This window comes from Ptychodera flava, chromosome 22, assembly GCF_041260155.1.
Source record: "Ptychodera flava strain L36383 chromosome 22, AS_Pfla_20210202, whole genome shotgun sequence".
Lineage (NCBI taxonomy): Eukaryota > Metazoa > Hemichordata > Enteropneusta > Ptychoderidae > Ptychodera > Ptychodera flava.
Window position 1 is genome coordinate 25,652,801 of NC_091949.1, and position 24,522 is coordinate 25,677,322.

The 24,522-nt window shown below is 36.5% G+C and overlaps 1 protein-coding gene across 1 annotated transcript in view; it reads left to right on the top strand.

Moving 5' to 3' along the window:
• LOC139122312 (substance-P receptor-like) overlaps positions 1 to 23,283 on the top strand; it is a 29,461-nt gene extending 6,178 nt beyond the window's left edge. Inside the window, exons 2-4 of the mRNA XM_070687709.1 lie at positions 9,485 to 9,886; positions 10,577 to 10,792; positions 20,779 to 23,283. Coding sequence (XP_070543810.1) covers positions 9,485 to 9,886; positions 10,577 to 10,792; positions 20,779 to 20,970 — 810 coding nt within the window. The 3' untranslated portion in view covers positions 20,971 to 23,283. The remainder of the gene's footprint in view (positions 1 to 9,484; positions 9,887 to 10,576; positions 10,793 to 20,778) is intronic.
• Positions 23,284 to 24,522: the final 1,239 nt, after the last annotated feature.

The following is a 24,522-nucleotide window of genomic DNA, read 5'->3' on the forward strand; positions in this document are numbered from 1 at the left end:
TCGAAACGCAAACGGGGTGTTATTATAGGAAAGGCCGTGACTTATTTAAAGCTGAATAAAATGTTGTCTCTGGTTGTGTAAGTCTGTCGATCGAAATATATATTTTGTTCTCAGTTGATTAATCATGGGGGATGGCAGTCTCGGTCTCCCCTTTATGGATTGATATTTACTGACTCGTTACTTCTCATTTTTGTCAATCGATGAAGCATTTTCGTCTTCCTTATTCAATCTTACTTTGACCGATGTTATATTCTGACCTACAGTGTCATTAGTTTTGACTAACGTGCGAAGACGTTGCCCATGCGCCCGGTTGACGAGATATTTTGCAAAACGGTGAAGAAATATTATTTATTTATTAGCCGTGTTCACAATAATGACACTGGCTCAAAAAGAAAGAGAAGGACAAGAAAATGTATAACACTGAAATATTTGAACTCGTACGGCCATACTGTATGCATGGGGGCCCGGGAGACATCGATGTCAGTCTTTCCGGACTGTTTACATGTAACTTAGAAGGTATCAAAGGAGATGAATCAGTTGGTTGAATCATAGACCTTAAAAACGTTTTTAAGGTCTATGGTTGAATAAAACAAAAGTTTTCGGACATATTTTATGTCAATGTTGTCAATGTCGGACTTTTGATTCATTTCGATTGAGAAACCAGAATCACCTACAGAGATGTCTGTATTAAACACGGACGCATAATTCGGAATAGTTTGTTGTGCCGCTACTGTCGATCTCAGTCGTGGTGTCTCTCCCATAAAATTTCGAAGCTATAGGCCTACACTTGTGATAGGTATACAATATCGGTTCGATGTGCGAAGATATACAGATTACAAGTTATTTTAGAAGTTCTCAAAACCAGTAAAATAACGTAGACGTACATCGCATGCTTTCTTACACCGAACGAGCCGTCGGTTTCCATAGCTATTACGTGAAATCCGGCCTCACCGATGTCCCTGTCCTGATTCGGAGAACAACTTTCAAGCTGCGAGTTGAGGTTCAGATGTCTGATTTTTCATATTCAAAAGACTTATTGATTCACAGAGAACGCCCGTCTTGTTTTTAGCAAATGAGGGCAATTGAAAATTCAAAACCGAATAGCCAGTGGGAAAAAATTCGACCGGACGACTCGCTCTCACCAGCGATCGCAATGAAAATAAAATCGAAGTCTCTGAAGTCGGTATCATTGCTCCGCCATGTTTACTGTTGGTTGTACGGCCAGTTTAAATTCACAGATTTTCTTCACGGTAAAATTCATATAATTGCCATATCGCGAAGTTCCCTGTGCAATATGTCTTATGTCAATATGTCTATTTGGCAGAAAAAGCGTCACGGACATTCGATCGATGGTGATGAACTTTCTCCAGGCCGCGACATGTCACCAGTTACGAACTCTACCGGTTTTCGATACGAAATATGCATATATTATCAGCATTGTTCACGTTTTGTTTTGAGTCTGATATCGAATATAACATCAAACGCCATTAGACTACAAACGCCATTAGACTATCTCATCTGCCTGTCAGGAGTTACAATATATTTCCAAGGGCTGGCACACGATGTCAACTTACGCGTCGTCCGTTGAGCGGGCGGTGGCAGTGTCACAGATCTCTCCGTCTGTAATCGCAGCCACTTTGATTTTGATGTGAAACCCAGGTGCGTTTGAGGTTTTTTGTTACCTAATTTGTCGACCTCACAAAATTTCACAGTTCATGCTTTGAAGCAGTCTCAACATGGCAAACATGTCTCGCGTAAATTTCATCCTTGTCGTTCCAATTAATTCGACCACTAAATTATTTCGGCAGCTTTAATTTCCTAATAAATCGACGATTTTGAAATCGTAATTATTTTTTTCTGGTCGAATTGCAACAGTCAAACACTAGGAAAAGTGCACGGGATTTGATTGAGTCGTGTTGCCCATTGTGTATGCATAGTATATGCATGGAGGTAGTCCGCTACTACCTCCATGGTACATTATTAACTGAACGGTTTACCCAGTTACAGTCCTTCCACATACTGTGACCCATTCAACCTCTTATCCAATAATGCATATATATGCAGGGCTCAAAGTTAATATTTTCAGCTAGGAGCAATTTGCTCCCAAGTCCAAAATTTTAGGAGCAAACCCAAAAAAACTAGGAGCATTTTTGAAACTGTTCAAACAATGTGGTACATATCAAATAAAGGTGAACAGTTGCCATTCATTATTCATCTCGTAGTACTTTTTTCTAAATCTGCGTTTATACATACAATTTGGTAACAGTAACAGTATTTCAAGTCCGTTTCTTTGTCGTGCCGAAACCAATCTCAAAATTCTCGACTTGTCACGTATTTTGCAATGGATTTTTTTACTTTTTCATCCCATACTTTTGTTTGGCATGTTTTTCCTGTATTTTGTGGCTGCTATCGACTTTCCGACTCGGTTTCTTGCTGTGCTGCGGATCCATTTGTCATGTGTACACATCACAGACGGAACATCGTCATCGAATGATTGACCTGGTACACTGTCCGTGAACAGTATGATCGCTGGTGCTATCAATATCCCTAGTGTTCTGCTGGGGATTTCGTTTTTTGTTGTTGCGTCTCCTTCACTGGCAGACCCAGTTTCAACATGATCGACCTTGAGTTTCCCTTGCTTTCCAAAATAACGATCTAGTGGGCCCGACATCTTGGACTGAAATAGGCCTATAGGTAGTGTGCACGTGGGGGAAGTTTTTGCTTGTGATTTATTTCGTTAGTTACTGCTAATTCCTGTGATGGTTATTGGTTCAATAAAATTGATTATGACAGCATTGACATGATACTGATATTTGATTGGGTCGTGATTTAATTTGTGATTAATTCATCGCATGTCTTGACAGCTGTTTGGCAACATGTAACCTCTCATATCAAAAAGTAGCGGTAGAGACGCGCTCGCCTCTGTGTGGCTGGGCGACGTCAAATGTTTATTAAAATCTATTTTTGGCACGTCTGATTTCAGGGTCACGACCCTTGCAAACTCTGTGAAATACGGTGGGAATTATTCCTTGCGTAGAATTAGTCGCAAAATGCGAGTAACCTACATTTTTTAGGCGCAACTTTGTCAAATTTGGTCGCAGCGACTAAAATGGTCGCAACTTTGAGCCCTGATATGTTGTTCAGATTAAGCTGCATACTAAATAAAAGTACTTGTAACTTTTATGGTTTTATACATAGAGTGGTTACAATGTAGTGTTGCGTTCACAAATGGGTCGGTGCTGGTATTGTTGGGTGGAGATCTGACCGGGCCATCCCCTTTTCATGTAGCTGTGATATCGCAGCGGCACTTGTGGCGTGTATCGAACGCGCTCAGGTCATTGAGGTCATCGCCATAGTCCCGCTGCGAGCCAACGCATAGGCTTCGTTGGCAGTTTACTACGAGACCGACCGGTATCGTAGATTTAGCTTGCAAAATAATGAACTACTTTGAATAAATAAACTTGTATCATCTTTATTATTGACTATCTGAGACCATGTCTCTGCTACCTCCATGCTGAGACTCATTCTGTACGCCTGCTAACTTTCTTGAAGATAAGAAGAACACGTATTTTCGACCATTTTCCCGTGAGCCGTCGACGGCTTCTACGATGTTTGCTCGATCGCGCCATGGATGTAAAAAATAGCACCCATGATCGCGCGTACAACGCACTGAATACTTTGCCGGACTTTCTTTGCTCTGCGTTTTGCCAAAAACAACAGTCGCCAGAGCCGTAACAAACATGTTGCTCCATGCTTGAGGTCGCCGGTAGCCCTGCCCGGTGCTTTTTGACGCTCATTAATGCAGACTCGCCCACATAAATATATGAATATTTATGATGCATTTTAAATAACCAGGTACTTAGCGGCGCTGATGGTCTTGGCGTGGCGAAGAGCTGCTCCCCTTGGGAAATTAGTACAGTAAGCATAGCGAGGACAGGAAGTAGGAATGGCTAGAGGTCACGGAACTAAAGGTCGCATTTACATATGATCACACTCCCTATTGAGGGCGCACTATACATACCAATACAAGCTACACAAAAGACCGCTAAGTGTTGTGCTCTTCAGGCTCAGCTAGTTTATTTGTAACATTGAAAAAGAAAGAAAAACGCTGTAATATTGACTTATATAGCCATTTGTGAGCCCCTGTGGTCTACCTACGAACAGATAGTGAGCGCACGGTGTGACAATCATGTCGCGTGCCCGACACCTGTTGACATGGCAACTCTCAGTTTAAACAAACAGGACGGCCACCTCTCTCCGCTTTGTACGACGATAGAGCGCGATTGAAATCGGGAGAGAGTTTAAGCAGAGAAAACGTTTTGATCGGTAACGACTGCAATGACATAAATGTATTGTCAAATAAAAAAATTCTGTTCGGTATCTTTTTATGTGTTCATTGAGATATGAATGAATTGTCGCGTGATGTTGACTTCTGCGAAAACCAGGACGTATAGTTCATAAATGAGGCCTGTTTACACAAATATCTTCATCTTGTGCGCAACGCTGAATAAAAGGAAATCCTCAAAATTCAAGGCTTTTGCCTATCATTTGTAAACTTCTCGGCATGCGCAAATGATAAATCGATTATTATCAAATATTGCTACTATTAGCATTCGTGGCATTTGAGCAGCGTTAGCCACTCGATTTCGTCTAGTGCTGACGCAAACCAACGACACTAGTGCTGATACGACACAGGAACGGGCGTTATTGGGCAACAACCTGTAAGTTTCAACCGCTGTCAAATAATAAAGCTTAGTTTATGAAACGTGGATAGGATTGGAAATTGATTGCTTCGTCTCTAGTTTCATTTTCTATCCGGATTGCATTTTGTGGCCCCTTGGGTTGAAACCCAATTTTCAGCGAGTGCGTCATATCACATAATGAAACAGTGTGGAAAGTTTGGTTAAATTGCGAATATTGCAAATTTAGTACAACCGACGAAAGCTAAGTATACATTTGCCATTGAAGTTCAATGCGTATTTTTTCTCAGGCTGATGATAATCTTAAGATATGAATTTGGCTGGATATGACTATTAGCTCCGATTCGGTGACTTTAGTGTATCGTTTCATCGAGCGTCATTTGGGAGCATTTTGAGTGTATGAAAAATGAGGTTGTCAGATTTGAACTAGAGTTAATTGGATGCTGCTTTTAGTCAAAGGATGATTCCAAAACTGAGCTGAATGTCCCCTTATTCTTGTTATGCCAATTTAGCTGTTTCACAAAAGCCTAAAAAGTGCTCGATACATGGTCGTAAAACAATATGTAACAATAAAAATGAGAACATATCAGATATGGAATATATTAGATGCCTGTACATCGCCAAAGAAGGAAGTCAATAGCAAGAAATTAAATACTGAGTTGAAAAGAAGATTAAAATCAAGAGACGGCTAAGTAGAAGAATATTGCCTTGCTAAACAAAATGTGGAAACACGGGATATTCAACATGTACTTATTAGCACTCGATTTAAGTTCTGAGTGGTCGATCATGAAAATTTAAATTAATGCCCGCAAAATTTATAAAATCAAGGACGTTTCTTTAAATAAAAGATTTTCCGAGGAAAGGCGGGGTTGGTAAGAACACGTTTTACATCAGCGTTATAGAATTAAGTCGGACAAAAGCTTCCGCGGGCAAGCAATCTCATCCCAATTAAAAGTTAAAATCGGCTCCCCGGCCTTTAATCATGGGGTCATCTGCATACACAAGGGTCCTGCTCCTCAGTCTCCGTCTGATGTATCTGTAATTGTTCAGTAGAGTTTAGAATATTTTCATTGCTTGCTTCCTACCTCCATTATAGGTACTGGGAACACCCAAATATAGATATGCATGCCGGATATGATAGCCAGCTATGATTGTTCCGTCGATCGAGTTTGAATGATTTTCGTAATGAAGTTGATATATGGTTTCAGCAAGATTCATTTCCTGGTTGAGAGTGAAATTTCTCCGTGACTGTTTTCCTTATTGGCCCAACGATTAAGTGACTTTGTGTTTGGAGGTAGGAAATAAACGTCGCAAAACAATTCAAGCCTAATTTACGCTGAAGCCTCATCAAGTTAAATTAGCTGCACTCGGTTAACTCACGTTTTCCGATGAACCTTCTAGGTATGTGCAGAACGACAAAATTGTAGTTTACAACTGTATATCGAAGCGAATTAAGCGATATGTTCGATACACCTTGATGTCCCTTCTCCAGAAAATTGCAGAGCGACATGTGTTGTTTCTAGTAATAAAAGCTTGACATTCAAATATGGTACAATTGTAAGATTCGAGCATTTCATCATTACATTTGTCCATAAGGTTCGCAACTGTGCCTTTGCTTGTAGCATGAAATTTTGCCATCACGTTATAATGACTGAGCAAAAGAAAAGTGGCCGTGGAAAATCAATTTGCTTTGGTGATTGAGGCAGATGTTCTTCAAGAAAATGCTCTTCAAGGGTACGAGTGCTTCATTTCTAGCCATGCATTGCCCTATGGTAAAAAAACCAAATCATGATAACCTTGAATCAATAATTGTCCCATGATCATTTCAAATAAAAGTGAGCATTTTTGGCAGTTATGTTTGAGATCCAAGTTATCTGCTTCATCTGATTCTATATGGCATTTCCATACTTCGTATTAAGTTATTATTATGCCTACCTTTTAATTATGACCTCGACACTGCAGTCTAAAAAGACTCAATGGAACACGGTGCTGGAAGTTAAACGGTTTATGGCGTCGGGCCTTTAATAGATAGTTATCGTCATTAGTTTTTCCATTAGGTAAAGACTGCATTAACTTGCATGGTACCTGAAACCCGGGTCCTTGCTGACCAACTCGGGTGACAAACAGAAGACTTTTAATCCCCCAAGATGTGAATGTTCCATTGTTATGTTTATCTTTATCCAGCTGGTGCCATTGTAGGAAAGGAAAGTCTGTGAAATTGATCCTCTGATAATTAAGTAAGGAAGTAGGGTATTCCTAAGTTAATGGAGCTTTCCCGTAATTAAAGCAGATATTACAAGACATTTCTTCATACTCAATTATGAAGTGAATAGAAGTATGAGGTGCGTATTCTTTGATTCCGCCTTTAGTCTTCTAGGGTTGTCTTTATCGTAGCAAAATAGCCAGTTTTGTTTTATCTTGTCTTTCATCTAATCTTCACTACCTTTCATCACACATACACCCCCGCACATTACGCACCTTGTCCCTGTGGCTGCAAACACTCCCACTTGGTTGCAAGATCCAGATGGTACAGATTTTCATTACGCGAAATATCCAGTATCGTTTTGCAGACGTCGTAACTTGCCGTCATATTGGCTCTTACGAGTAAAATGAACATCACTGCGTATGCTATCTTTGAACAGACGTCCACTTTTACATTGAAAACCTTAAACCTTTAGATCAACGTTACTCATGGGAGCGATGTGTTTCTTATGCAAAACGCTTTTATGTCACGTATAGTGGGATAGAGGATATATGGTACCCATTTTCCATGGAAACATTTCAGCTCAACATTACTCAAGGGAATACACAATGAGAAACAACTCTCTTACCCTCGTTCTCAGTTTTACCTCAGACCAAATAGGATACGAAGTCAAAGTAATGTTCAAAGCGACCATCACTGTCTAAACATGTTTTCTGTAACATGCCTTTAAGAAGACAGATAGAGAAAAGGGTTCGACGTTAATGTAGCCTACTCGAGCAGACCTCTCATTTCAAAAAGTAGTCTAGAAGAGATCGTGATGAATAGTATTCTGCAAAAGCAAGATTGCCTAAATTAAAAGGTATGTCAAATTTGGACGTGCTGAAGTGTCTAAAAGGATTAAAATGATGACAGGAAGGGAAAGTTTGGAGTGCCGTCTAGGCATTTCAACATATGAGTGGCTTAATTACAAATTGCCGAAAGTGAGTTCCACTCATGGGAAGTCAGCAGCTTTTCAACGAAAAGCTGATATTTAGATGTATGCAGATTTTATTGGGTTTGAATTAAGTATTTCATAAAAAAACACTTTCAGTTGATTTCATTATTTGGAAACACGTACAACGTGCTGATAAAGAAAAAAAATACTTAATCAGATAACACTTTTCGAGTCTTTGAAAATTTACCGAATCAGCAGGACCAGTAGTGTGAAGTCAAGTAATATTCAGAATAGCCATTGACCTTCATAAAAGAAAATGCTTATGTTCAATCAGGTAATTATTAATTTCAGTGAGTTGGGGTTGAAAATAAAAATTACAAAACTAATCGTAAAAGCAAAGAAGGGAATGATAAAATCATATACTGCTTGTCTCAAAAAGGAGAGATTCTAGCCAGGACTATGAATTCCTTTTTTACACGCAACCACCATGAACTTGAATTTATGATTCATTTTCTTTTTATAGAAATTTTAATATTTCCTTTCCGTAGTAATATTTCTACATCGAGTTCAAATTGTTGTTACCTTTCGTTTCCTCTCTTGTGAGCTGTGTATGTTGAAATCATGTATTATCCAAGATAACAACGGAAATTCTCCCCCAGTCACATGTAGTATTAAATTCTGTACAAATCATAAGATACATACTGTAACTGTCACATCCACTACGACGTCCCTCATTTGCATTTGGGTTTGAAAAGAGACGCACCTGGCACGTATCAACAAATCAATGATAGTTTCTTCAATTAAATTAACACAATTTTATAATGGTCTTATAGTAATAATAAATATTTATTTGACCGGCTTATTAACTTTAGTCAGAAGAACTCATGTGGTAACACTGGACAAAATGCTTGATATGCGCTTAGCATATTTACGTATATTGACGTGTATGGAACACAATATTGATTGCATGCGCAATGTATATCTTTATATATGGAACATTCCAATACGTTGATATGCGTAGCGTATTTCTATGCTGATCACGAGTAAACATTATGCAGATGTTTGCACACTAAGTTCATACTGTAGTTTTGCATTTTATTAGTATACGTACGTGTATACTTAACGTATTTGACATGTACAGCAACAATATATGTGTACTATACACACACACACACACACACACACACACACACACACACACACACACACACACACATATATATATATATATATATATATATATATATATATATATATATATATATATATATATTATATGTATTTGTTGTATATTAAGCATTTTGCCCAGTGTAATGGTTTTGTTAGCATATACTACATAGAGACAGGTTCCCTATGACAATATCTTTGTAATTGTCGGTGAATGTATGTAAACTGCAATGTGCAATATGCAAATTTCTTTTCTTCAGGAATGCATATCTATCAAATTAATCAGTTGCAATATTTGCCCGTACTTGCCAAACATTATAATGTTAGCTTTTGAGATGGAAAATCATTACAAATGTATGTGGTGTCGATGAGACGTGATCTGATCTTAATGAGCCCTTTGAACATACGATTTATTCATCTTTTTCTTCAAATGCAGTTTCCTCAATCTTAATGTCTATTTTCCGTATTTCTGACCCGAAGGTATCTGTTTTTGTGAGTATCTACACACTGACAGCCATTAGCATTGACAGATATATGGCCATAATGCAGCCCCTGAAGGCAAGGGTTACCAAGAACAGAGTTAACATCCTGATAACATCAATATGGTTGGCGTCAATACCGTTGGCATCTGTACAGGCTGCTTTCGCACGAGCAAAACCATTCACGTACGATGATAAAACTGTCTACCTTTGTACTATATGGTGGCCATCTACTACGGGTACAACAGCAAACGAAATCTGCGTAGTTTTAACAGTGTACGGCCTGCCATTGTCAGCTCTTCTATTTGCATACATCAGAATCGGGAAGAAATTATGGGGAAGGAAACCTCCCGGTAATCCAGACCAACAAAGGGACAAAATGTATTCGAATAATAAGAAGAAGGTAGGGGAAACACAAGTACTTTGTTTATACTATAAGTTTAATATTCAAACATTAAATCTATATTTTCTGAATAAAATTCATTCATTCGTTCATTTGTTTCTTTTTCTATTTATTCATTCATTGATAAGTTTAAAAGGTCGCATTCTTATTTGAGTTCAACAAATTACAAAATGCTGTCTGATATGCGTCAAAAGTAGGATGGCATAAACCTTATATCTTATTAGATACACAGATTATTAGATACACAGATACATAGATACAAAGCTATATATATATATATATATATATATATATATATATATAGATACATAGATACATACATACATACATACATACATACATACATACATACATACATACATACATACATACATACATACATACATACGCACGCACGCGCCTACGTAACTACCTACCTACCTACCTACTTACATGCGTACATACATACTTACATATGGCAGATACAAGTATATAGGATTAGCAGTAAAGGTAGCATATTTCAGTCTGGTTTTTCGAGTCCGATAGAGCTGGTATAATTAAAGTAATGTTCACTTCAAACGGAGATCGGAAATCTATTGACATGGTGCTTCAAACTCTTGGAAAGTATAATGGGCTATCGTTACAGTCTACGTCCAAAATGAACAATTCGTGAATATTTACGATGCCTTTCTCCATTCAATTGGCTTGCAGGTGATCAAGATGCTAATCGTTGTAGTTCTAATGTTCACTCTGTGTTGGTTGCCTCTTCAAGTGTTCAACTTAATTGAGAGGCTCTCACCGTATATGTTTGGTGATCTGGATCGGCAGGATATGCTGAGGAAAGTAAATGCCTGTGTTTTATGGGTGGCAATGTCAAACAGTTTCATGAATCCTATCATCTATACGTTCTTAAACGACGCTTTTCGGGTAAGTACAGTTTTAGTGTATTTTCATCTTGGTGGTATGTTTTAGAGGGCAACGAGTATACAAGAGCGAAATAGTTAGAATTGACGAAACGCGGTTATTAGGATAAAACAAATTCATGCATCGAACATCAAGTCTGACAATGCTTTTTCGAATCCCTTTCCCTTGTCAATGATATTATTATACGCTTGTAAGGAGGATCAAATCTGGTATGAAGAAATGATTTAGTAGCAACATATGTTAGTCCACTTTTAACTATCATAAACATACCATAAAATGCTAGTACATAATTCTACATTTCTTGTAATGGACCATTTCGGTGTGAGCTTTACAATAACTTAAGTGGTCCTTTTGATAAGCAGCACATTGTTCATCGAAATAGAAGGAATGGCGTAAAATCTTCATTGTTACGGACTGCACAACAGTCACTAATGTTACTTTTAAAAGAACAATAGAAAATGTTATCCAAAACTACACATCTTTTCACGAGCACAAAAAAATCGACCGATGCAATGTTTTTTTTAAGTGTCTAAAGATCTTATGATGAGCGGTCTGTAATGAATAAATGGTGCAAACACCTTTAATATGAGGGTATTGTATTTAGCTCTCGGTTGGAACAGTACTTAGTTGCATGCATTGATTGAACTTTACGGTTGCCACTTGATCATGGCAACGGTTTTTATTAAAACTCTGGTAAAGCTGTAAATCTTCTAATGGCCTTGCCGTGAAATCGAATATTCGAAACCGGAATACGCGAAAAAGCAAACAGTCACGTACTTGCTCTGTGCGCAGCAAAGCAGATGAGAATGCTTAAAATAGTCTGTTATGTGCATCTTGAGCAACATTAAGACACTACAACGCGACAGTAAATCAGCTTTTGACGACGATCTGTTAACATGCATTCCCATTTTACAGTGGATTTCCTGTCTTAACTTGGCGAGAAAACACGCTACAAAATTATACATTTTGTCACAACCAGACATCTCTGCAAGTTGATTAAAACTTGACAGAATTTAATAAACGGGTTTCTAGTCGAGTACTTACGTACAACAGTCAAGTCATCCTTAACAATTAATTTCTTGCATTAATTAGGATTGCATCGATCTTTTTGAAGTGCCCTACTTCCTTCATAATAGTAGATCTCGCAAACAAATCTTAATCTGGCCTCGGATTTGTGTTTATGAGCGGATACGCTTTTTAAGTAAGAATAATGAAGACCGCGAAGACTTAGAATGAAGGCAAACTCGAGTGTTGGAGATCACTAACATAGGCACGTGAAGACCCTCCCGCTTCTCCTGTAATTCATTTCACCAATAAGTAATCAGTATCCACAGCCCTAGTACTCAATGTATTAATTTCACCTTAGTTTGTAGATGAAGTAGGCTTCTTCAGTGATATTAATTGCTATTTACTTGGACCGATTCATAGAATTAGATTCTCTCTCTCTCTCTCTCTCTCTCTCTCTCTCTCTCTCTCTCTCTCTCTCTCTGACCTATACCCTTTTGATCAAACATGTTTTATACCATAAGCAGACGGTGTTGCTCTCATAGATATTCTCTTTAATGTAAATCGGTATCATTCTTCACCAGATAACGCTAATTTTTGACGTGTTTACTTGGTTGTAAACTGAATGGATATTTTCAAGTCACTGATGTTCCTTGTTAGCTTCTCCGCAGATTCCTTCTTTTGCCTTTAATGGACACCTGCGTATCAGGCGGCTAGTCTTGTCCTACAAGTACAAAACAGCGAGTAGGGGTCAGGAGGCTATTCACCCAGAATGCTCTTGTTGTAGATAAACCACCACGATGTTATGACAGACACAGTTGAATCAACCCTTTGTTGCATACCCCATGGATTTACTGATCGAAAGATCTGTCACAGGTGAAACGTTTGTAATTAACTCGAAAGGCATAGCTAAAATAACGTGATCAAATCTGTAGAGTCCATGCTTGCACGAAGCTAATTCCTTCCTCGGCCTAATTCTACATCTTGCAAAGCTTCACCAATCAGAACGATCGATAACGATCGTATCTCCTTTCTGGGTCAGGACAACGAAATGTTCACTTGACAGACTTCAGATTGCATATAATTTTGTCCTTCGGGCACAGCTCTACAGGATGTATCGAACATAACTCAGTGTAGCTCATGAGACAACATAAATAATAATTTTAACTGTCCTTATACCGCAGGGAAGCTAGGATAAACAAGCAAATAAACAAACAATAACACAAAGACAAACAAAACCAAAATAAAGAAGCACTCAAATAAAAAAAACCCAAATGAATAAACGGTTAAACAAAACCAACAATATAAGTTATAAATACCAAATAAATAAACAAATAACTGACAAAACCCAAATGAATAAATAAATAAATAAATAAATAAATAAATAAATAAATAAATAAATAAATAAATAAATAAATAAATAAATAGAACACAAGAAATGAATAAGCATTGATATAACTGAGTGAACAACACATGCAACATATTCAAAATGCTACGTCAATGGCATTGTCCCCTATACTCCTACAAGGAATATGACGTAATTGCTTCCCATGCCATGGTCGATGGTATAATTTCTCCTACAGCAAATAAAATGACTATCTCACCGCTGGTGGTTAAAATTCCATGCTAGGTGGAGAGAGCATGAATGAGGCTCACATAATTACCGTGTACAGTGAATGTGCTATCAATCAGAATGAAAATTTCCGCGATATCTAAAGTCATGTCGATACCGTTTCTTCCCGTTTCTGTATTACCCCTATTTGTAACAATCAACCATATTTGTAACAAAATTTAATTTTCAAAAAAACTTTGCCGTATATGTTGAAATATTAATAAAATATGCATATTTGTATGTTTGAGGGCAATTTTCTTTTTTTTTTTCCTTGTCAAAACTCATTTTTCCGAAACTGCTTTTGTTACAAATTGGGTTGATTGTTACAAATAGGGGTGACATGTGTCAACCCTATTTGTAACAATCAACCCTATTTGTAACAAAACCTAAATTTCAAAGAAACTTGGCCGTATTTGATGAAATCTTGATGAAATATATATATTAGTATGTTCGGGGGCAATTTTCTTTGTTTTCCTTGTTGAAACTCATTTTTCCGAAAATGCTCGTGAGATTAAATTTCGTTGTGCAGGTTCCTAGGGATAAGAGGCTACTCGTAAGATATAATCAAGTCGTGCAAATACATGCCAAAGGTTTGTTTTGGGGCAATTTGCACCATTTTCGGTCAAAAAATGTTAAAAATCTTGTTTTCTGACCGAAATCATACTAAACCTATATTGGGTTAACTTTTGTTACAAATTGGGTTGATTGTTACAAATAGGGTTGACCTGTCAACCCTATTTGTAACAATCAACCCTATTTGTAACAAAACCTAAATTTCAAAGAAACTTGGCCGTATTTGATGAAATCTTGATGAATATACATATTAGTATGTTCGGGGGCAATTTTCTTTGTTTTCCTTGTTGAAACTCATTTTTCCGAAAATGCTCGTGAGATTAAATTTCGTTGTGCAGGTTCCTAGGGATAAGAGCCCTACTCGTAAGACAATCAAGTCGTGCAAATACATCCAAAGGTTTGTTTCGGGGCAATTTGCAACATTTTCGGTCAAAAATGTTAAAAATCTTGTTTTCTGACCGAAATCATACTAAACCTATATTGGGTTAACTTTTGTTACAAATTGGGTTGATTGTTACAAATAGGGTTGACGTGTCAACCCTATTTGTAACAATCAACCCTATTTGTAACAAAACCTAAATTTCAAAGAAACTTGGCCGTATTTGATGAAATCTTGATGAAATATATATATTAGTATGTTCGGGGGCAATTTTCTTTGTTTTCCTTGTTGAAACTCATTTTTCCGAAAATGCTCGTGAGATTAAATTTCGTTGTGCAGGTTCCTAGGGATAAGAGCCCTACTCGTAAGATATAATCAAGTCGTGCAGATACATGCCAAAGGTTTGTTTTGGGGCGATTTTCACCATTTTCGGTCAAAAATGTTAAAAATCTTGTTTTTTGACCGAAATCATACTAAACCTATATGGGGTTAACTTTTGTTACAAATTGGGTTGATTGTTACAATAGGGTTGACGTGTCAACCCTATTTGTAACAATCAACCCTATTTGTAACAAAATTTAACCAACTTGAAACAAAACCTAATTTTCTACAAAACTTGGCCGTATTTGATGAAATCTTGATGAAATGTACATATTAGTATGTTCGGGGGCAATTTTCTTTGTTTTCCTTGTCGAAACTCATTTTTTTCCGAAAATGCCGTTAGATTAACTTACGTTTTGCAGGTTGCCTAGCATAAGAGGCCTACTCGTAAGATATAATCGAGTTGTGCAGATAGGTTTGTTACGGGGCAATTTTCACCAATTTCGGTCAAAAATGTTAAAAATCTTGTTTTCTGACCAAAATCATACTAAACCTATATTGGGTTAACTTTTGTAACAAATTGGGTTGATTGTTACAAATAGGGTTGACGTGTCAACCCTATTTGTAACAATCAACCCTATTTGTAACAAAACCTAAATTTCAAAGAAACTTGGCCGTATTTGATGAAATCTTGATGAAATATACATATTAGTATGTTCGGGGGCAATTTTCTTTGTTTTCCTTGTTGAAACTCATTTTTCCGAAAATGCTCGTGAGATTAAATTTCGTTGTGCAGGTTCCTAGGGATAAGAGCCCTACTCGTAAGATATAATCAAGTCGTGCAGATACATGCCAAAGGTTTGTTTTGGGGCAATTTTCACCAATTTCGGTCAAAAATGTTAAAAATCTTGTTTTTTGACCGAAATCATACTAAACCTATATTGGGTTAACTTTTGTTTCAAGTTGGTTAAATTTTGTTAAAAATAGGCTTGATTGTTACAAATAGGGTTGATAGTTACAAATAGGGTTGACACGTCAACCCTATTTGTAACAATTAACCCAATTTGTAACAAAAGTTAACCCATATAGGTTTAGTATGATTTCGGTCAGAAAACAAGATTTTTAACATTTTTGACCGAAATTGGTGAAAATTGCCCCAAAACAAACCTTTGGCATGTATCTGCACGACTTGATTATATCTTACGAGTAGGGCTCTTAGGCTAGGAACCTGCACAACGAAATTTAATCTCACGAGCATTTTCGGAAAAATGAGTTTCAACAAGGAAAACAAAAAAATTGCCCCGAACATACTAATATGTATATTTCATCAAGATTTCATCAAATACGGCCAAGTTTCTTTGAAATTTAGGTTTTGTTACAAATAGGTTGATTGTTTCAAATAGGGTTGACATATGTCACCCCTATTTGTAACAATCAACCCAATTTGTAACAAAAGCAGTTTCGGAAAAATGAGTTTTGACAAGGAAAAAAAAAGAAAATTGCCCTCAAACATACAAATATGCATATTTTATTAATATTTCAACATATACGGCAAAGTTTTTTTGAAAATTAAATTTGTTACAAATAGGGTTGATTGTTACAAATAGGGGTAATACAGTTTCTACTCTTCGCCTTGCCACGTTTAAAACGACCAGGTTTTTTGACGTTGAGCGACGTCAGCCCTTTGAAATCGTACAGGGGTCGATCGCTTAACCCTTTACACCTACTAAAACGGGTTACGAACCAACTAACCATTTCAAAGAACTGACATCGCTGAACGGCAAAAACCCAACCCGGCTGTTTTGAGCGTTGCTGTATCACCCCACTATTTTATTTGGGGGGGGGGAATTTTTGCCATGTTTTGTTGACATATTCTCAGGGATGATGTTAGTGTGATATGTTCAAATTATGATGAAATCTTCAATTGTGTATTTTTGCAACGATTTTCTTGCTACTTTTGTCTGGCCTCGGAAATGAGCCATCAAAGATTTTCCACCTTGATCAACACATGTGTCAAAAATTGGTATTCTCTACTTAACACAGCGAAGTTACATATTTGGTGATCATGAACCCAATAAGTAATAAAAATTCCAAAGACAATGCATGGATAAATTATACATATTGGGTTAGCCCAATATGTAATAACATCTCCATAGACAATGCATAGAAGTTCATTACATTTTGCGTTAACCCAATATGTACTGAATCAACATGCGTCGTCTATGGAGAAGAGATTTAGCAGTAAACTGTGAAAGACTGGACTCTGAAAATTATGTATTGCTGTCAAATGTAAACATCGAGTAACAAAGTTGTGTATAATTCACAATGAAACTGAATGGCATATGCGTTTGATTATATAGGATTGTCTTAATTTTTGTCATTTTATCATTGCTTCACACGTTACTTCCGTTATAATTCTGTTTCTTATTAGATTTGAATGATCTACACAGACTCTCGTATATTTATTCCGTGTACTAAGAAGCAAGATGAATTTTGATAGCTATATGATAACAATGAAACTGCAAACCATAAATAACCAGTTTATGGAAAATGTGGAACACTAATTTTCTGCAAAACTTTTAAAAAGAAAATCTCTGAAGAAATATCAAAGAACGCTTAATACTGCACACATATAGTGTCGTATTACTATATGGCAAATGAACATAAGTTTGGTAGACGATCAAAATATATATACGGTGCCATAATTTTCGGATTGCTGAAGATACTTGCTACTATCTATAGTTTCCTTCTAAAGAATATTTGCTGAGGGAAATGCTGTAACCGGTTGATAATAGATACTAAGATACAGTCCATAATTGCTGACTAAATTTCCTGTGAATTCGCATTGGTTTTTGCAACTTTGCTAAACTTAATAATCGTCACCGTCATCGCCTTCATCGATTTTGAAATACCGTGGGTTGTTGAGGGGCGTTGTCAAGGTTGCTAGGCATAGTCTGTCTCATTTTGGTAAGTATAATATCTCCTGTTCAGTGTTATTACATATTTTGCTAAGCGTTATTACGTATTCGATTAGTATATATTGGGCTAAGTTTTATTACATATTGGGTTGGTGTTACATATTGGGTTTGGTATTGCTATATACTATACTGATAACACCCATTTCCCTAATAAATTTATCAGAATCAAACGGCGCAGTAAGTTTTGGTAAATTTGTGATACTTTAAACCAAAATATGTCTATTACTGAGTATTATTCGACGATACGTGTCTATTCAATACGTATGATAGAACATTTTCAGATTTTGATGGTGCCTACATTTTTCACATTATACAGCAACAGATACCCATGACAGTTCTTGTGAAAATTTTGTTTGGTGACCATTAAATAAATTAAATTTTCGATCGGGTTCGAACTCACAACATACGGCACAAAGTCACCTTGCGAAGGTGCCACAGTCAAAACCACTCGGCTATATCCCCACCCTAAAAAGAGTGGTTCAGTAACCGAGCTAAGTTGTTACAATTTTTCTGACTGCGACCCCTCTATGGTTGCAGGTCAAATTTTTCTATTTCTTCCAAACAGTGCACTAAACGATCAATAGCAGTATTCTTTAGGCGTATGAATGGAGTTAGATGCAAAACATTGGGTTGCAGAGTCTGCGATTGCTATAGTTTTTTGCATTTTCATTAATTTTGTTAACCAAAAGATCTTGACGGTCGTGTTTCCTTTTACAAACAGAACCTGATTGTTAGGTGGTTACCAAGGACATGATAAATGGCCATATATATTTACATTTTATTTTTATGGATTTACTGAACATGGTTTCCTGAGTTCATTTGAAATTAATTTGCTTGCTGAGGATATGGTTACTTGGCATTCTAATACTTATCACCGACTTCAATCTCACCAAAACCTTTGAACAGTCATTGGTTACGAAGGGGTGTGGTCATGGTAGCTTGGCGCGTTTTATCTTGTTTTGCTTAACATTATATCCGACGTTTAATGATTTTACATATAAGGTTCAGTGCATTACATATTGGGTTAGTTTCATATATTGGGTTAAGTGTTATAACATATATATTGGGCTAGTATTACATATTTGGATAAATGTTATTAAATATTTGGTTAGTAATACACAATTGCGTTAATTATTAAATATTGGGGTGATATAGTTGCATGCAGAAGAGCAGAAACGGGAAGAAATGGTATCGACATGACCATTTGAAATTGGCATTTTAATTGATCAAACGTTCATTTATAAGGTAAATATGTGAGCCCCATTCATGTCCTTCCAAACTGTTATTGATTTTTTGCTCATATACATCGAGACGATAATTTTATCTGCAACAGGAAACTAATTATGTGATCGACTGTGGCATGGCAAGGGTAGCCATTAAAACACATGATGTGACTTCCTTTATTGGAGTACAGTGGATAGTGACACTGGTGTAGCATTATGAATATGTTGCATGTGTTGTTCGGTAAATTATTTCAATTCTTATTCAATTTATCGTATTCTCTTATACCTATCTTTATGTCTACCCTTCTATCTATCTATCTATCTATCTATCTATCTATCTATCTATCTATCTATCTATCTATCTATCTATCTTTGTTCGGGTTGTTGGACTTTGGTTTCTGTATAAAAAAATCAACGCCATTTAGGTCATTTTCTTCTAAAAAGCGATTTCCCCATCTCGACACGGATTGACTTTACAAAGAAAAAGGGTTTTTTAATCTTGCATTGGCTTCGTGTACAGTTGGAACGATTGCCGATAGCGCTTAGTAACCAGGATTAAAAATGCTCGCTGACGACAGGAAATGGACACTTTGTGCATGACTACATCTTTTGAATCGTGCGCACTGTTTTTTTACAGTAGAACTTTCTTAACAAAAAATAAGATCCGGAATCGGACGCGTTCATCCAAATATAGGCACCGGACCGAGACGTGATACATTAAATACACGGGTATTGAGGCTCTTCTTCCCATAGCTTTACACAGGCACATTAATCTAGGTACATGTATATGATAACATCAATGTATGTACACGAGGCTATTTACATCAACCCCTGTTTCCTTTATCTTGACATCAACAAGAAATTTACATCCGTCCTCTAGGCTTTCAGATTGCTGAAATTCATTGGCTATTTCATATCTAGCATAACAGAATTCTAGTAAAATGAGCTTCTATCAGCTGTTATAGGTCTATAATCACATCCTGGATATTCTCTTTAAGCACGGGAAATTAAGCACAATCTTGGTGTTTATGGTGCTAACCTAACAGCCCAAATTATCCCCGGGATAGATTTTTGTCATATTATTATGACATATAATTCACTCACTTGCGTCATATATCTTGAGTTTGAGTTGTCTAAATATATATTCATCGTTCAACAATCAGCATATGGCATCTTATCTTCTAATTGCCCCCATATCATCATAAAGACTATATTTCATTTACTATGTTATATCATATCATGCTTTTTGTAACCCAATAACACATTGCCAGTCGTATTGTCCCGGTCATACGTATTCTCAACATAATCTAATAGCATCCTTTCTCATCTTTGTAATTATCTATCATTTCTACGAGTCGGTTCGACAGTAGACTTGTTATTAGTTCACGTGTTTATGTACATGCTTACACGTGGCACAAATTTTAAAGATTTGTACATGTGGATGTTACAAAAAGTTTATGTTTAATTACGTGAAAACAAAACTAGAAGGAACAGTTTACTTTCTATATCATGTCAGAGTATAGATGTTAATTCTGACTTGTTGTTGCACCTTTTTCCGGTATTTTCTGATAAACTGTATGTTACTATAACCCGTTCGTTCAAATTGACTTGTTGAATTATTGATATATTTGCTCGTGTCCCAATTTCCTCGTGTGCAAGCGCGCGCACGTACCTCTCTCTCTCTCTCTCTCTCTCTCTCTCTCTCTCTCTCATCTCTCTCTCTCTCTCTCCTCTCTCTTCTCTCTCTCTCTCTCTCTCTCTCTCTCTCTCTCTCTCTTTACCTCTCTCTCTCAACCTCTCTCTCTCTCAACCTCTCGAACCTCTCTAAACCTTTTAACCTCTCTGTCAACCTCTGTCAAAGACACAAGCGTATTCTAACACTGACAATATTTTTGTAGGTTGACCTCAAGGATATGATTGAACGTTGTGGATTTTGTCGCGGGACCGACAAAATGCCACGGCTTCGTCGGCGATCCGGAAAGGACTTGTCTTCACTATCCACAGCGTATACGAATGCGACTGGAATATCGACAAACCAACGACGGCAGTCTTCGGGCTCGCGTAGACCCAAGATGTCACTTATTACATGAGCAAATCCAGACACCTTGGTACATATTATTAGAATAACGCAATGATGACGCAGCTTTTTAGCGACGAAATAAAGCCAGACCTTAGACGTGCCTCTAACTAGAAAGCAAGTGTCCGCACGGATGAAGCATCGCTCTAATAGTTCAATATAAACTACGTATGTCTTTCAGCTTTAATTTTAAGATCTCCGGGTCAACGGTTACGCCAGACCTTGTGGATCTATCCATGTATGGTGCGCCATTTGTTTTGTTTTAGCAGTTACACGTGCGTAATTATATTTGGTAGCATAGGCATAAGTTTTTCAAATGAATTGTAAGCCTACTTTGGTCATCGATATTGTCAATGTCAACTGGTACTGTTCCCGTTTAATGTCATCCGGTTGAAGAACCACGAGTAGTTAGGATGATTGAAGAGGGCCGTAGGCAAGCCTTCAAACAAATGAACGAGATGCAGATGTATTTTGTGTTATCATTGGTTTGCCTTTGATTAGATCTGGTAATAGGCCCAGTCCCATCAAACATCGATTAACCGCTGACTGTGATTGAAATCTTAGATGGGATAATGGACACTTGAATGTCGTCTGAAGGGAACTTTTGTCCTTTATCATTATATTTACAAGTAAGAAAATCGCTACACATGTAAAACTTTGAAAAAATGCCGTCCTTACTGGGCAAAGTTATCCTATAGGCGTGCATGCGGGTGCACAGCAAATAAAACAGTTCTTTTTGATTCTAGTTTAGAATATTATAAACAATATCTCAGATAATTGTAAGATGTTGTGTCATATGGTTGGCTGAAGAAACGGCAATAGTTAGTGCAGATTTAACCATGGTATTAATAACTACAGAATGATGTATCTAATGCTCAATTTTCTGCGTACTTGTATTCATTTACATGTATGCAAAGTACAAAAATTAAAACTTTTATAGTTTGCAGCTCAACCGATTATGAATCATCACTAGAAAATATTCATTAGCCTAAAATTGAGCATAAAGCTTATGTAATATACCGTTATGTATAAGAACATTTAAAAAATTTAAAGATCTCTTTAATTGGCCAAAAAGTGTATTGCCAAAGGTTAAAAAAGGTCTTGATGAAGATATTCCTGTTATTTTTAGTTATAGTGATCTGTCATAATATTTGATAAAAAAATCGAAATTCACATGTGAATCTTCTTTTCCTCTATTAAGACTTAGATGGTGTCTTACCGCCCCCAATTCTATTCTGTTTGTTCTCCCTGATGGGACGGGCTGCAGTAACTCAAAATTAGAGTATTGCATGAGGCAAAGACTACACTAGTGTTCCCTCTCCGAATTATATACTTATCATGCAGAATATACTTTTTTGCTTTGAACTACGACAGTTTATTATCTTCATTAGAATAGCTGGTGTTACAGGGTTACCTCAGAAGCGGTTTAAAAGCTATCTGAAACCAAGAAACTAGTACTCCAGCACTGATTATATTGGTGTTCCTTGGCGCTAAATACTTGGCCTAATTTATATTGATGACATACTAAACTCCTGTACCTTTTAAATTTTAGGCTTCATATTAATGATTCTAATCTGTTCTAATCGATCCACAATAATTCAAATGCCGCACCTTTTACTGATGTAAATTCAGAGTTTAAGAAGGTTGCAATTGTAAATCGGTGTGATTGTAGCACATTAACTATAAAACGGTTTGTATGGTATAATTTGCGGTAAGAAAAACCTTAGGAAAATCGTAGGTTCATTTTCATTAAAGGATATTGCATTAAAGAAGTTTTATATGTAAATTAAGTGGTATATTTCCTTATTTGAGATTTATGTCCCGAAAACAATTCAATACAGTTTACCTCACATCTCTCTTGATTTTAAGGTATAGGGTAGAACTCTCATATCATATCTTGTACATATTTTTGTCATTAAAAAAGAATTCTGCGTACGGTATTATATCAGACAGTAGTTACGATGTTGTAGTTACGACGCTCTTAGTGAGCATTTGTAGTTTTGTCCTTTTAAATATGACTTTTTCTGGTATTTCTTATTGCAACATGTATTACACTTTATTGGTATGTTCATGTTCTTTGGTTTCTTATAATTTGTCTCTTCATGCCTGATGCATTAAATTGTTGTTATTCAATCTTCTGTGACACATGGAAAAGTTGCCATTTTGACTACAGACTGCATATCGATGTAATTATCTGTATGAGGCTGTATTCGACTAGTGCCAATGGCAACTTCATCACATAATAGTTTGTTACAAATTGTAGTGTTTTCCTCACCATAAATTGTTTTCAGTTGACAAATACATAATTATTATGTAAAGTTATTGATACTTTAATTAACGCTAACCTTAAAAGTAACGGAAAAATTAAACACCATCGACGTTGTAATCGAGGTTTTTCCTTCCGAGGATAGTTTTCGAAAAATCAAATACTTGGTACAAAGGGCGATAAAGGACGTGTTGCCTAAATTAATTTCTCACTTATCCTATTTAAAAAAAAGAGGTTCTCATGCCCGTGAAAATTGTAAATTGGTATATCATCTATATTTTGTCATCTACACAATCAATCCTTTAAAGTAACGCGTTTGGCCTTAAGTGGCTAAGCTATAAAAATATGAAAAAGTCTTTCGCAGTTCCCTGACTTTCGATAACTTTAAATACATTTGCTTTTTTATTGTTTTATGATTAAAGATTAAGAATCTACACCGCCTTAAAGCTTTTGATGTCCAGTTTTAGTGGGTAGCAGTTTTCAAGCATTACGTCCGTGCAATCTGTTTGCCAATACGAGTACTTTTTAAATGTTAAGTAATATATTCACATGATTATTGTATATATCAATGTTGTACTCAGGTTCTAAAAAACAAGATAAATTTCTTTTCTTGTAATTTTCGTCTTTTTGCATCTGTTATTTCTGATTCAATACATAATTGTGTGCGTTGTAAGTGGAATATCATCTCAAGTCAAGGACTCGCAATTTGTATAAAATCATACCCATTCCGGACACCTGGTACCACCACTAACTATCAGTGGTGCAGGATGGTCCTACTTGAATTTGTAAATCACAATTGTCCCATGGATCTGGTAATATATTACCTTGAATGGAAATTATTATTGGACCAGTTTAATGTCATATTGTCATATGATTCGATTAAAAATATGTATAAAAGTCATAAAATTAACCCTGGCAGCTATCAACCACATGTCAAGCTCGCTATTTTCGTTCTATTTTAGACGCCAAAATTTACATGACGAAAACTATTTGAGGCTTTGTATTTAGAAATGAATTATATATAAGCCCTTATATTCGCCTCAAAGATATAAATGTATTCAAGAACACTCGGAATTAAGATCAAGTGCGTCTTACTCAGCAGTCTTACCTATAGTGTGCTTACCAGTATGTGTTGACTGAAAAATGTATATTATCCCCGTTGCATGCAAGAAGAGACCATGAAAAGACAAGTTAATGAACTACAAATTAAATCGTAATGAATGGAACATTGATAAGTTATCAAATTTAAGACGAAGATTTTACGGTAAATCAACAACTATAATTCGTAATTTTTCGTGA